General features: G+C 55.4%; 6 protein-coding genes across 6 annotated transcripts; 4 read left to right on the top strand and 2 right to left on the bottom strand.

Annotated features, from left to right (window-relative positions):
• Positions 1-387: 387 nt before the first annotated feature.
• W97_08194 (uncharacterized protein) lies at positions 388-1,056 on the top strand (the record flags this gene model as incomplete). Its single annotated transcript, XM_007786063.1, has 1 exon — positions 388-1,056. One exon carries the CDS (start codon positions 388-390, stop codon positions 1,054-1,056), a length of 669 nt encoding a protein of 222 aa, XP_007784253.1.
• A 2,678-nt stretch (positions 1,057-3,734) lies between these two features.
• On the top strand, positions 3,735-5,613 carry W97_08195 (uncharacterized protein; the record flags this gene model as incomplete). The annotated part of the gene is made up of 2 exons (XM_007786064.1): positions 3,735-4,647; positions 4,760-5,613. The coding sequence occupies 2 exons, from the start codon at positions 3,735-3,737 to the stop codon at positions 5,611-5,613; spliced, it is 1,767 nt and encodes a 588-aa protein (XP_007784254.1).
• Positions 5,614-6,148: 535 nt separating this feature from the next.
• W97_08196 (uncharacterized protein) lies at positions 6,149-7,199 on the bottom strand (the record flags this gene model as incomplete). The annotated part of the gene is made up of 5 exons (XM_007786065.1): positions 6,149-6,366; positions 6,428-6,549; positions 6,599-6,746; positions 6,799-6,936; positions 7,022-7,199. 5 exons carry the CDS (start codon positions 7,197-7,199, stop codon positions 6,149-6,151), a joined length of 804 nt encoding a protein of 267 aa, XP_007784255.1.
• Positions 7,200-7,345: 146 nt separating this feature from the next.
• On the top strand, positions 7,346-9,444 carry W97_08197 (uncharacterized protein; the record flags this gene model as incomplete). The annotated part of the gene is made up of 5 exons (XM_007786066.1): positions 7,346-7,358; positions 7,408-7,660; positions 7,713-7,951; positions 8,006-8,892; positions 8,962-9,444. 5 exons carry the CDS (start codon positions 7,346-7,348, stop codon positions 9,442-9,444), a joined length of 1,875 nt encoding a protein of 624 aa, XP_007784256.1.
• Positions 9,445-9,753: 309 nt separating this feature from the next.
• W97_08198 (26S proteasome regulatory subunit N9) lies at positions 9,754-11,028 on the bottom strand (the record flags this gene model as incomplete). Its single annotated transcript, XM_007786067.1, has 3 exons — positions 9,754-10,395; positions 10,461-10,696; positions 10,755-11,028. The coding sequence occupies 3 exons, from the start codon at positions 11,026-11,028 to the stop codon at positions 9,754-9,756; spliced, it is 1,152 nt and encodes a 383-aa protein (XP_007784257.1).
• A 276-nt stretch (positions 11,029-11,304) lies between these two features.
• W97_08199 (NADH-ubiquinone oxidoreductase 40 kDa subunit, mitochondrial) lies at positions 11,305-12,787 on the top strand (the record flags this gene model as incomplete). Its single annotated transcript, XM_007786068.1, has 7 exons — positions 11,305-11,462; positions 11,515-11,528; positions 11,582-11,644; positions 11,703-11,797; positions 11,851-11,942; positions 11,999-12,140; positions 12,194-12,787. 7 exons carry the CDS (start codon positions 11,305-11,307, stop codon positions 12,785-12,787), a joined length of 1,158 nt encoding a protein of 385 aa, XP_007784258.1.
• Positions 12,788-13,004: the final 217 nt, after the last annotated feature.

A 13,004-nucleotide genomic window follows, 5' to 3' on the forward strand; every position in this document is an offset into this window, starting at 1 on the left:
CAGAGGGGCATGAGGCTGAGCAATGCAACCGCCTTCTGGTGGGGACGACGGCCAACGGTGCCCCGCTCGCGTACGAGTATGTACATACCTGGCGCATACTTGACTCTGTCCACGAAGGGCTCGATTCTAATAGCAACTCTAGCAATATTCCAGACGAGCTGAAGACCAGACATGGCATATACCTAGACGACCTTAACGCCCGACTATCTGAACCACACGATTCTCACGCCGCTGTATCTTTGGATCCGATCGAGCGCATCCTCACGCCCACAGTGTCTGGTACAACTGCTCATATACCCAAAGCGGAGCCTACGACGCCCACACCCACTACACTGATGACGCCTCTTACATTACAAGGACCTGATCTGAAGGAGCTCAAAAGATCGCATGGTGTATATGGACCTGCGCTGCCGCAGCTTCGCAATTCAGAAGTATCACGCGTTTCGAAACGGGTCATATCCCGTGGAAGCCAACATCCCTCATTCCCAACTTCATCGGTTCACTGAAGAGCTGCCACAAGACCCCTGGGAGACGATTATTTCAGGGCTCGAAGCCCTCGGAGGCCCTCTAGATCAAGAGGATCACCCGAACACGAGCGTCAAAGAGGTGCATCTCATGGACCTTGCAGAACCTTCGGAAGCTGCGTCCAATGCGAATACTAGGACAGATGCTTCCAGTAAACCGCGACAGGTCGGAGGACCAACCTTCACTCCGTACGATATGGCACGCATCAATCAAATCGCCCAAAGTCTAGCCCAAGAGGCCTCGAAAGAGACGATGGACAAGATTAGGGCGGGTTTCCAGCTTATAGAACCCGCGCAACGACAGAAGATGGAACGGCAGGGCCAGGATCTTGTTAAACTTTACTTTAGACGCCCAGCAGTGATGGCTCTCCAGAGGGAGAGGGAGATGCAGAGGCAGCTCCAACGTCAGATGCAGGAGCAAAGCCCGATGCAGGGACAAGGCCAGATGGCGCTCGGTCAGCCTTTCAAAGGCGCAGTGTGCTCAACCGACAAGCTTCTTAAAGACTTATCAGTAATATGGCATAAGGTTTAAGGCCTTTATTGGTGTCTTACTCTATTTCTTGTCATGAAAGCCGAATCCAAGGATGGTTGCTGGAAGTAGCACGGTGAAGGGACCATCTTGCGGCTCGTCGAGATCCATCGCTACCTGTCCGAGATTATCTCGCTACGGGGTCAGCTGAGACTTATCCGAATGCATCTGTCTGTATGTCGCAAGATCGATTATATATCTAGGATTCACCTAGAAGCTGTCAGCTTTGACGCAGGCCAAACCCCGGCAACTTGGAGAACATTATAGTTTGCATCTCAAGACTGGGTTTCGGTGATTCGTAACTAACAAACTTTCCTCTCCGACACTCCCAGAATGTATGACCTCGTTTCCGCAATTTCTGTTCCAAGCCGGACGTGTCGAACCTCAGAGGATAAGTCTCTAAATTGGAGATTGGTATGATAGCAGAACGGGGAGCAGGCCAGTCCACCTTCATCAAACTTGTCTCTTGACGGAATAATCCATCGAAATGCCACGACTAGCAGTCCAGCTCGAGTGGATCATTCTGCGCGGCGGGGCATCCTAGTGAAACGACTGCCAGAGGCTGATCGTTTCTACTCGTTACTATGACTTCGTTGGGACCAAACAATTTGGGAAAGTGGAGCCTAGAAACTATTCTAGATTCGAATAGTGTATCGGCTTCATCGTACTCGGATCCATATGACCAATTCAGGTAGTTAAGTAGGGCCTTGATGTGCTCTAGGTGTATTGGGTTCGGGTTTTCGGATGCGTAGCGCGCTATCAGACGCCGACAATGATAGAAATGAAGATACGGAGCGCGCATACTACGCGGCTCACCCCAGTTGTCAAGGGCATCCGGGTTTTCCGCCTGTATAGCATCCATAGCCTCAAGAAGCTCATCCGAAACGATCCTCATTCGCTTAGAGCTTAGCGATGCCGGTTCTCCATCTACTTAAGTGCGTAAAAATACGATCTGAGAGACGCGATAACCTCGAGATCAACCTTGGGAATTCGCAGCCGCTCGAACTAATCTTTGACCGTCTCGTGATATTCGTTGCAGCTATAGGACTTATAGACCACGAAAGTGATATCCGAATAGTCTTCAAGATACTCTTCAACACTTAAAAGCGGCTGCTCGCCTCGAAGAGCGCTGGCTTTGCTATCGCTAGCGAACAGGCGGAGGATATCCAGGAAGTAGGATGACTCCATGTGCCGCCCATGGCTCCCATAGCGTAGACATTGTACGTGATGAACTACGACATGTCGCGGTTGCCCTGTTGAAGTTGAGCTTTTAGCTGGGCCTGGTCGGCTGCGCTTAACGGGGCCATCGGAGAGTTCGCCTCCTGCACGTTTCCTGGATGGCAGAGATGGAGTATGACTTGCACTCGCAGAAGTGATGGAAGGATCAGATGACTCCGGTAGAGCCGCCGAACCCTCTGATTGCAAGTCTTCCGGCAGGAACTCGCCGGCCATTTCGAAGAGTAGAAGCAGTAGGATCGAAGTCCCAATCCTTACAAGGTGGATTCGTGGCTAGTTATAGAGTTACTTACAACCCCAAGTGAGACCGCAGGCCGGCTGCGGACTGTGGTGTACAGCCCCAGCCCATCGCACGCCACGTCAGCGGCTGTGCCAGTTCACTGGTCTCACTACCTGGGCAGCTTGTCCAGCCTTACGCAAACTCGCCCAGAGTCCCTTGGCCACTCGAAAATAATCTCGGCTTGCGCAAGCTCATTGCGGCGACGGTTGCCCACCCGTATAGCGAAGGATTCCTTGCAAAGGTGAACATATGAATACTCCATCGATAAATCCCTGCCCAAACCGGGGGTTGCCAATAACACCGGGCCGCAATCACGTGGAGAGTTGTAATCACTTGAAAACACTACGGCTTCACTAGATTTTCTTGAAATACAGATTTCGGATACTGCTCTAATATAGAGTTATAGTCTACTATCCTACTGGATTTTAGAGCAAGTGCACGAGCCACCTAGCCGAAAGGGGTAACTATAATATTCTATACCCGATGTTTCGCCTATTATTTATATTAATGCTTCTACGAAGGACGGGGTATTTACTGAGGAAGCGGCAACCGCTTCCTCGATAAATACCCCGTCCTTCGTAGAAGCATACTTAGCAACCTTTTTTCTAGAGACATTGCAAGGAGCGAAGACATCGTGCAGCTGAGCATTTTACGCAAGCATGGCCCCGTTGCTTAGTGATTACTCGTATTCGGAGGATATCCTCTATTGGACGACGAGTTCTACGGTATCCAGATATGCGTCTTGTTTTACTCCACTTCTAAGAGCTTATCAATTCGAACATCTCCGTAGTTAACTATACCGCCTCGAGTGCCAGCTTACGAGAACATGTCGAATTATGGTGGTGCATTAAATTGTGCTTGAAATTGGACAAAGGAAACCAACAAGCCGCAATGCCCTCAGTGTCTACTCGAACACGATATAACTCCAGATCGAAATATCTCTGTATTGGACCTAATCTTCTTTATCTCCATCCGCAACGTCCCTTCTGTATCAGCGTATGTTCAAGTGTTCACCATTTTCCTTTGTCCGGTCTAAACTCTCGCCGCAACCAGACAGAAACAAAGCATCACCAACCATGTCTCCCATCCGGCCTCAACATTCCACATGCTCGCTGTACACCGTTTTCGGTCGGCATTGCAAAAGTACAAGCATCGCAACAGTATAATGTACACCGCGCTCTGCCGCAAGCGCCTAAGGGGACTTGTAGATTGTTGCTACTACCACAGAAACATATACCGCTGTAGAGACTACCAGGAGCTACTTCCAGAGCTGATATATCCAACGCACGGCAGGTCTGCAGCGCGGGAGGGAAAGAGGAACCAGGAATCGGACGTCAATTGGGTAGTGATACCAGCCCCATACGACAAGGATGGCGATTACGCGGTCCGCCAGCGCGGCAGCCGCGAGGACAGGCGCCTCATCAAAGAAGCCCTTGGAGAGCTCGTTAGAGCGAAGCAATCTCGCCAGCGAGGAGCCGGACAAGTCGAACAAAAAGGAGTCCTCGTCGATCACAACCGCGCAAGCAAGAGGAAGCAAAACCTCGAGTGCGGAGAACCAAGCCAAGGCGGCAGCAGCCAGCGCGACATCCAGAGCAGCATCTACAGCATCAACGGAAGAGAGAGTGCTGCGCAGATCGCCAGCCGGCTCAACGGCGAGCAAGGCGACGGTGAAGAAGAAGCTTGGGGCGACCTCAAGGCCGCTCGCGCCGAAAGCGGAGAAGGTCGTCAAACGAAGCGGCAAAAGGTCGCAGATGGTAAAGAAGAGAAAGGACACGTCCGAGGAGAATCCCAGAAAGATATCCCGGACGTCAACGTCGGAGACTGTGAAGGCTCCGGCCCCGGAGGAGACGTCCCAAAGAGCAACGGCTCCGATAGCGAAAGCAACCACGAGAAAGACCACAGCTCTGGCGACGAAGACGTCGGAACAGAAGAAGTCCTCAGGTACCCCACTGATTCTGAAGCCGAAGAAGACGATAGGGAGGAAAGTGACCAAAGCGACGACGACGACAAGAGCACTGAAACAGACAGTAGCGACGAAAGCAGCGAGGACAGCGAAGGTGATGAAGCCAGTCACGAAGGTGACTGAGAGTATAAATGGCTTGCGAAGATCGTCCAGGTTGCGAAAGCCAACGATCAAAGTATCGGACTCAGAGAAACCAGTCGCGAAGTCCTCAAGGCTCACAACACCAGAGCCCAAGTCTCCAGCGCTGAGATTCCCATCACCTCAGACCCCACCGCCAAAACCTCGAGTCAGGCTCGGTCTCCCCTCCCGCAAACCCCCCACCAGCGCGACCAGCCCCCGCAGAACGGCCAAGGTCCTCTCCCTCAGCCGCTCCCCCATTGCGAAGCGCCCCATCCGGAGCAGAAGCGCGCCCCTCTCCCGCATCACCACTCATTCTCCCTTTACCCGCCACCCCGACTCTCCACCAACCCCCTACACAGCAACCTTCCCCCTTTCGCCATTTCCTCCTGCCTCCTTCCACCACCTTAACCCCCTCCCTCCTCACCTCCGACACTTCTGCCGCGCAAAAACGCCCCTCTCCGCAAAACTGAACCGCCTCCCCCCAACCCGATGTGGCCGCGGCCCGTTCAGCCCGCTCTGGCCCGCTACGGCCCCCACACCACGCGTCGCGCCGTGCGTCTGGGTGCCCAGGGCCGGGCAGGAGCGGCCGTATACGGCGGGGCCGGCGCTGAGGGCCCAGGTATTGCGGACAACGCCGGTGGGGAGGAGGCCGTTAGGGCTCAGGACATCGACGGCGGACGAACCTGAGAATGGGGTGGGAAGGTTGGAGGGTTTGCCATCTAAGTCGCCTGGATGCACGGCGGGGGGGCCGGAGGGGGAGGAAGTGCTAGGTTCGCTTGAGTCGCCGTACGGCTCTGGTATCAGTCCGACTGAGGTCGTGGGATGGAAGGGGGGACGGAGGACGGGGTTTAGTCCTATGGGGAACTATGTTAGGTTTTTGGAGCCGAGGAGTCCCGGGAAGAGCGCTTGGAGTCCGAAGTTGAGGGATGTTGATGAGACGAGGGCGTTGGTGCTTGAATAGGAGGATGAGGATGAGGATGAGGATATGACAAAGGACAAGGTGCACGAGATATCGTCGGCGGAGGCGCGGCAAGTGGTGGTGCCGGAGAGTCCTGAGGAGATGGCGGAAGAGGCGAACGGGCCGCGGCGGAATTACCGGGAGTGTAAGGGTTTACCCCGTTATTCTCGGTGATGGCACGCTAATGTGAGAGAAGTGTTAGGCAGTTGGCTCAGACTGGGAAAAGGGGAGTAAATCTAGACAGAGCAGAAGATGGATGTGGATTAAATCTCAGAAGTTCTCAGCGAGCGGTTTAGTGGAGCAGCATGGCCCGGTATGAGCATGAACAGACAGACCTAGATAATGCGGAACGTAGTGAGACTTGTTGAAAACGGATTCAAACAAACCTAGCTTGGCTGAGGTATAGCAATCCTCCATAGAACTTTGCAATGTCCTCTTCAGCACTAGCTGTAATCGCATGGACGCCTCACTTATGGTCTAGAAGCTCTTTCATTAGGCATTAGGATTGTATTTATCTATCATACAGCGCTCCGAATCATCATGGACCTAATCGCTGGGTCGAGCCGGTATATGCTACGGGTCCACCATCCTGGCCGCTCAGGGCAGGGGCATTCGACGGCAACACCCCATACCTACCATACGTCTTCTGATCTACCGAAACGTAGTGCGGTAGACGGCCGAGCAGGTTTAGTTTGCTTTCAACCCAGCGCAGTATCTTCTCCGGTGGGCTGAGGAATCTGATCCAGCTGAGGCCCCCTGGTTCGTCCGAATAAGCCTGATGATCATGGGAGGAAATAAGGGCGAGCCGAGGACGTACATAGATAGCCTACAGCAGCACCGCACAGATGCCCTACCAAGCTGGTGTTGGGAACCAGGAAGCTGACGACCAGAATGATGAAGAGGGGTGTCGTCCAGGTCGGAATTTTGACGTCCCCAATGCTGTGACACTGTCAGTGGTGGGAGCAGTTTGCAGACCGCAGAAACGGACATGAAGTGTGGGTTTGTTCTATAGGTCTTCATGGCTTCGTTGGCTAGGAGCAGGAAGACCCAGACACTCGCGCCTTGAACGGCCGTGTCGCCCCGCAGTATCACACGCTCGGTCAAGATGTACAGCGCCCCTGGTAGTAAACCGAATGCTGAGCTTGTCAGCCCCGGCTCTTCGCGCTCAGGTGTTTGCGTATGTCTTACGTCCGGTGAACAAGGCCAGTGATATGAGGGTCCCGAATTCGGACTCGAAGCGCTCCATGAGCGGTACGAAAGCGAGGATGTTGAAGAAGGCATGAAAGAAGTTGGCGTGGAGGAAGGGGTATGTGTTAAAGCGGTACACTGGGGCTGTGGTTAGCCTGTTCATGACACAAGCTCTCAGCGCCAACAAAAAAAAGCACTCCCTATACGCCCGGTATGCACTTACTGGACTTCAGGCCAACCTGGCTGGGTATGAGAGCGGCCCACTGAGGCAGCCATGGTAAGGCTACAGAGGCAATGTAGAAAGCGATGATTATAGTTGTTAGAAGACGCGTGCAGAGAGGTAACCGAAAGATGTACGAGCGTATCCGCGCCGGGTTGAACTGAAGGAATGACAAGGCCATGAGGTGGTGTTGCTTGGTGATCGTGCGCAATCGACGTTGCAGAGCTTCAGTCGCCGGAGGTTTTGCGGACTTCTGTCGCGGGCACAACATCGGGGGTCTGGCGTCGCTCACAGAATTCGGGACGGCCATGGAAAGGAGATTGTAGCATGGTTTCTCTTGGTATATTGCTAGAAGCCTCCAATGCAACATATACTAACATAACTCGAAGGTCCGGCCGTGCTTGGCCTCAGACGAGACGCCCGCATCTTGAAGCTACCCCCCTACCTGTCCGCTCTCTGCATCCTCGTCGGCGTTGTATGGCTACTGCTGCTGCCACTGAACGACTACTCAAGGCAGACGTATGTCTCCGAGAACGCCCTCCTGCCCGGCCAGGTTCACACGTACTTTGGGGGCAGTGAGCACAATGTCTTCCGGGCGTATAGGCATGAGGTTCACAGCTTAGTGGATAAGCCAAACGAAGAGTACTATTTCCGCAACTATTACTGAGCTAGACCGTGGCTCACAGACTGTTAGGCGGGTAACAAAGTTGCAAGAGATATTCCGGTCCGCTGGTCTCAAGGTCGCAACGCAGAAATACGGATACGAAATCGGGGGAAGATCAATCAAGGGCGAGAATGTGTACGCTGTGCTGCAAGGCCCCAGAGCAGATGCCACGGAAGCGATTGTCCTGGTAGCAGCATGGAGGAACATGAATGGAGAGATCAACCACAGCGGAGTCGCGCTTATGCTCACACTCGCTCGGTATTTCAAGAGTACGTCAGGGTCTACAGGATTCTCTCTTTGGGAAACCTACTGACACGATATAGGGTGGTCGCTCTGGTCTAAAGACATCATATTCCTAATACCTCAGGACAGCACAGCTGGTCCGCAAGCGTGGGTCGACGCCTACCACGACGCACAGGCAGGGCCAGCCGTAGAACCTCTCTCGCTCAAGAGCGGCGCCCTCCAAGGGGCGATCGCCGTCGACTATCCCGCTGGACCGTGGGGTCACCGATTTGAGAAGCTCCATATACACTACGACGGCATTGACGGCCAGCTACCGAATCTCGACCTCTTCAACACCGCCGTCTCCATCGCCAGCGGCCAGACGGGCATCGGCTGCACAATCCAGCGCATGTACAAACACGACGACAGCTACAAAGACCGGCTGCAAACCATGCTCCGCGGCATGGTAAACCAGGGCCTGGGCCACGCCACCGGTCCGCACAGCAGCTTCATCCCGTACCACATCGATGCCATCACGCTGCAAACAGTAGGGAGTGGTTGGCACGACGAGATGACGCTGGGCAAGACCGTCGAAAGCCTGACTCGCAGCCTCAACAATCTCCTCGAGCACCTGCACCAGAGCTTCTTCTTCTACCTGTTGATGCAGGCGAACCGCTTCGTGAGCATCGGCACCTACCTCCCCAGCGCCATGCTGGTCGCCGCCAACTTCAGCATCACGGCCATTGCGCTGTGGGTGCAGAGCGGGCGGCCGCCGAAGCCTGCCGCCAAGCCCTTCTCCACGGACTCGAAAGACGAGGGCGTAGAGCCCGAGATGACGCTCGTCAAAGAAGGCGACATGACCGCCCTCGTCCCCGCCTCCGCCTTCGAGATTGTGGAGCGCAAACTCTTCCTCCCTGTAGCCTTTGTCTGCGCGACCCACTTCCTTGGCCTCATCCCGCTTTACCTGTTCAACCGCGTCTCCGAAAGCGTAATGACCCCCCGTCCCCAACATCTCCCCCCTCACCAGCCTCCCATACTAACACACCCCATCTTCTAGGCACTCTACCCAACCTTCTTCCTGACAGCACTCCTCACCCCCGCCCTCCCCCTCCTCGGCGCCTACCCCTTCGTGACCTCCCTCCGTCCCACACTCCAGCACCTGCACCTAATCCAGTGCTTCTCCCTCCTCCTCCTCGGCCTCTTCCTCTCCGCCCTCGCAACGCTCAACTTTAGCCTTGCGTTCCTGGTCGGGCTCGCCGCCGCGCCCCTCTCCTTTGTGCGTCCGGTGCCCGGAAAGCCGCGGATAGCGCTCGCGGCTGCCCTCGTCTTAAGCTTGGTCGGCCCGGGGCTGCTGCTGTGCGTGGTGGGGCGGCCGTGGTTGCCGAGTGAGGCTTTGGGAGGTCTGTTGAAGGGGGCGGTGGAGGCGTGGGCGGTGAATCATGCGTGGACGCTGCAGGTTGTCGTTTGGCTGGTGTGGTGGCCGGCGTGGGTTGAGGGGGCGGCTGTGCTGGCTGTTTCGGGGTTTGTGGAGGCGGATTGATATGGAACATAGCGGATGGCCCGGCATGATGGAGTGTCGCAGTTTGAGGTCTCTAGGTCGGGTCTGAATAGAATAGATTCTGTTTGATTGTTGTGAGATGGGTCCTTCGACCCCTCTATGCCGGCCTCTAGGCTTTGCTGCTATCTATAGATAAAAGATGGCGCCGATACCGCGCCGTTTCCCGTTGCCCAGCCCATTTTGGCCTTGGTTTCGGTCGCTGCCTTCTTGCTCGCCACGCAAGCAATTGCTAGGCTGGGAATCAAGAACAGCCTCTCATCCAGCCCCTTCACCGCGCGCAATACCTCATCCCTACGCCGCCCACACGTCCTTCCCCACCCCCTCGATCCAATTTCCCAGCTGATTAACACTCCCATCCCACTCCCTCAGCCTCCCCCTCATACTCTCAATCTGCTTATGATCCAGCACCTTCGGCTGGACCCAGTTAATCCTCGCGACCTCAGCTACCTGATCAATCGTGCCCCTCAACAGTCCCAGACTCAGCGCCTTCATGATAAGGTGCTCGATCTCGTCGTGGCGGACCTTGGTCTCCTCGCTGATGGCGCCGAAGGTCATGGCGCGGTCATGGGGCGGGCGCTTGAAGACTGTTTCGGTGAGCGCGGAGAGCGAGATCTTCTGGTACAGGAACATCTCGTGTGCGGAGAGCAGGTCGTTCTTGCTGATGTTGCCGGTCAGCACGTCGTAGGCGCGCAGGTCGCCCCGGTTGAAGGCGAAGAGGAGGTCCCGCAGCCAGGAGTGGGGGCTGTTGGTGAGGGAGTCGAGGATCGGGTGCAGCAGCAGCTCGCCGAAGTTGTAGATCGAGTCGGAGACGAGGGCTGCGACGCTGAGGTCGTAGGCGCGTGCTTGGCGGTCCGTGGGGGAGAGGGTGGAGAGGTCGATGCAGGCGAGGTAGAGGAGGGCGGATTTGTAGTAGGAGGCGAATTCGTGTTTGGCCTGGGGCGAGTCAGTTGGGCTGCTTGGTGGCCGAGGGGGGGGGAGTGCGAGGACTGGGAGCGTACCTTATAGTATTCGGCGTTTACGCGGTAGAAGGAGGCGTGCACGACAGTCTCGACGGAGTCGAAGGTGTCGAGTATCCCCTCGCACTCATCGAGCTTCTTCCGCGCGCCCTCGTAGTCCTGAAGGTGTAACTGGATTTCGGCGACGGCGACGGTGGCATAGACGTATGCGTCTTGTGAGGCGGGCTTGTTCACCTTGTCGGCCAGCGTTTGGAGGAAGGTGAGGCGTTCTTGGTCATCTACGGCGGGCGGGTCAGCGCTCTGGCTCCTTGACATCGGGGCCCGCAGAAGGCCCACCTTTGCACTGTGTTGATGCACTCAAGCCCAGTGTGACAAGCTTAAGCTGGTTGATCTTCTGGTCAAAGGTGCTGATGAAGCCGGTGTACAGCGGTATCCGCTGCGAGGCGCTCTCCGGCCGCTCAAAGTATTCGACCAGTATGTCCGTCAGCTCGTGCCAGAGCTTTCTTTCCCAGAAGTCCTCGAACTGCAGATAGTAGTGCTGCACATCCTCTGGCGCCGCGTCTCGTTGTTCGGAGAGGAGGTCCGGGATGGTGTCGAGATCCATCGCCATGCTGGGTGATGTTTTTGGAGAAGGTGCAGTCTATATTCGGGGTGTTTTGAGAGTGTAGTGGTTGTTTGTTGGGCGAAGAAGGCAGATAGCTGTGGCAGTGTTGTCGACTTTTGGTGCCGAAGCTCGCCTTCCATCTCACAGCGCGAGAGCTTCAGATGGCCGTCGGGCAAATCGCGCGAGAACGCCGACAAGCCGCAACACCAAGAACGACGACACAGCTACACCTCCCGCCTGCAGCTCACACCCTCCACTCGCCGACAGCTTTAAAGCTCGACAATGGCTTCGCCTGTGTCCATACGCTCAGGCGCCGGCCTTGTGAAGGCATTGTCAGCCGTCCAGCGCACCTCGAGCGCCTCGACAGTCCACCGGCGGGGCGTCCAAGATGTAGCCATCACCAGGACGGGGAAGCCGATTATTCGCATAGCAGGCGGCCGGTAGGTCACAGACCATAACATGGAAATCGCACGGGCTAATTCAGTGCCTCAGCTCATCGCTTGGAGGTAAATCGACTGCGCCGTTCCTCGGGGCCGGCCCACGTTAACACACCCACCAGGACACACCGCGACTGTCTTCGGAGCTACAGGCTTCCTGGGTCGCTACGTCGTCAATCGACTTGGTACGAGCTTTTTTGCCCCAAACAGGTGCGGACATCGTCTGATTCGGACGGTCAACAGCGCGGCAGGGATGCACAGTCGTGGTGCCCTTCCGGGAGGAGATGGCGAAACGACACCTGAAGGTCGCAGGAGATTTGGGCAGAGTCGTCTTCCTTGTACGACCCGCGCTGTCATGCTTTCCGCAGCGGAACAATGCTAAATAGTGCAGGAAATGGACCTAAGAAATATAAACTCCATCGAGGAGAGCGTGCGACATTCCGACATCGTCTACAACCTCATAGGCCGCGACTACCCTACTAAGTACGCTACCACTCACGACGCGAGCTGGAGCGAGTCTGCTGATGAGTCCTCTCTAGGAACTTCGATTTCGAGGACGTCCATGTCACGGGAGCGCAGCGGATCGCGGACGCTGTAGCGAAGTATGACGTCGATAGATTCGTGCATGTATCATCATACAACGCAGATCCGAACTCATCCTCCGAATTTTTCCGGACGAAGGTAAACCAATACAAGACAACCAGTTTCTGTAAATATGCTAAACGTTCGCAAAGGGCCGCGGTGAAGCCGTCGTCCGCGACATCTTCCCCGAAACGACCATTGTCCGCCCGGCCCCCATGTACGGCTTCGAGGACCGACTCCTCAACAAGCTGGCCGGCATAACTAACACGTTCACCTCCAATCACATGCAAGAGCGCCTCCGGCCTGTGCACGTCATCGACGTAGCCATGGGACTCGAGATGATGATGACGGACGACACCACCGCCTCCGAGACGTACGAGCTATACGGCCCGCAGGAGTACACCATGGCCGAGCTAGCCGAGCTCGTGGACAAGGAGATCATCAAGACGCGGCGCCACATCAACGTGCCGAAGCGGATCATGCAGCCGCTGGCGCAGCTGTACAACCGGGCGATTTGGTGGAGCAAGACGTCCGCCGACATGATCGAGCGGGAGTTCATTGACCAGAAGGTCGATCCCAAGGCGAAGACGTTCAAGGATCTAAATATCGAGCCTTCGCAGCTCAAGGATTTGACGTTTGATTATCTCCAGGGATATAGGAGTGCGGCGTTTTATGATTTGCCGCCTCAGACGGAGAGGGAGAAGAGGGAGGAGAAGAAGTATTTGCATGTTATTGATGACCAGTAGGTTTTGCTTCCTTTGCTGGTGTAGGAGATGGAATTGTATATACTTGTTCGGGTGTAGACACCAAATGCACTTTTTCCAGAGAGAGCTCATCATTGGTGTCACGTGATGAGATGTCGGATGCACTATTAAGAAACACATAAGTGTATTCATGTCAAAGGCTTGTGAGAGTAGACCGCCAACCCGCAATTGACCTGTAAAGCCGATGCCATGGGGTCTA

This window comes from Coniosporium apollinis (genome assembly GCF_000281105.1).
Source record: "Coniosporium apollinis CBS 100218 chromosome Unknown supercont1.50, whole genome shotgun sequence".
Lineage (NCBI taxonomy): Eukaryota > Fungi > Ascomycota > Dothideomycetes > Coniosporium > Coniosporium apollinis.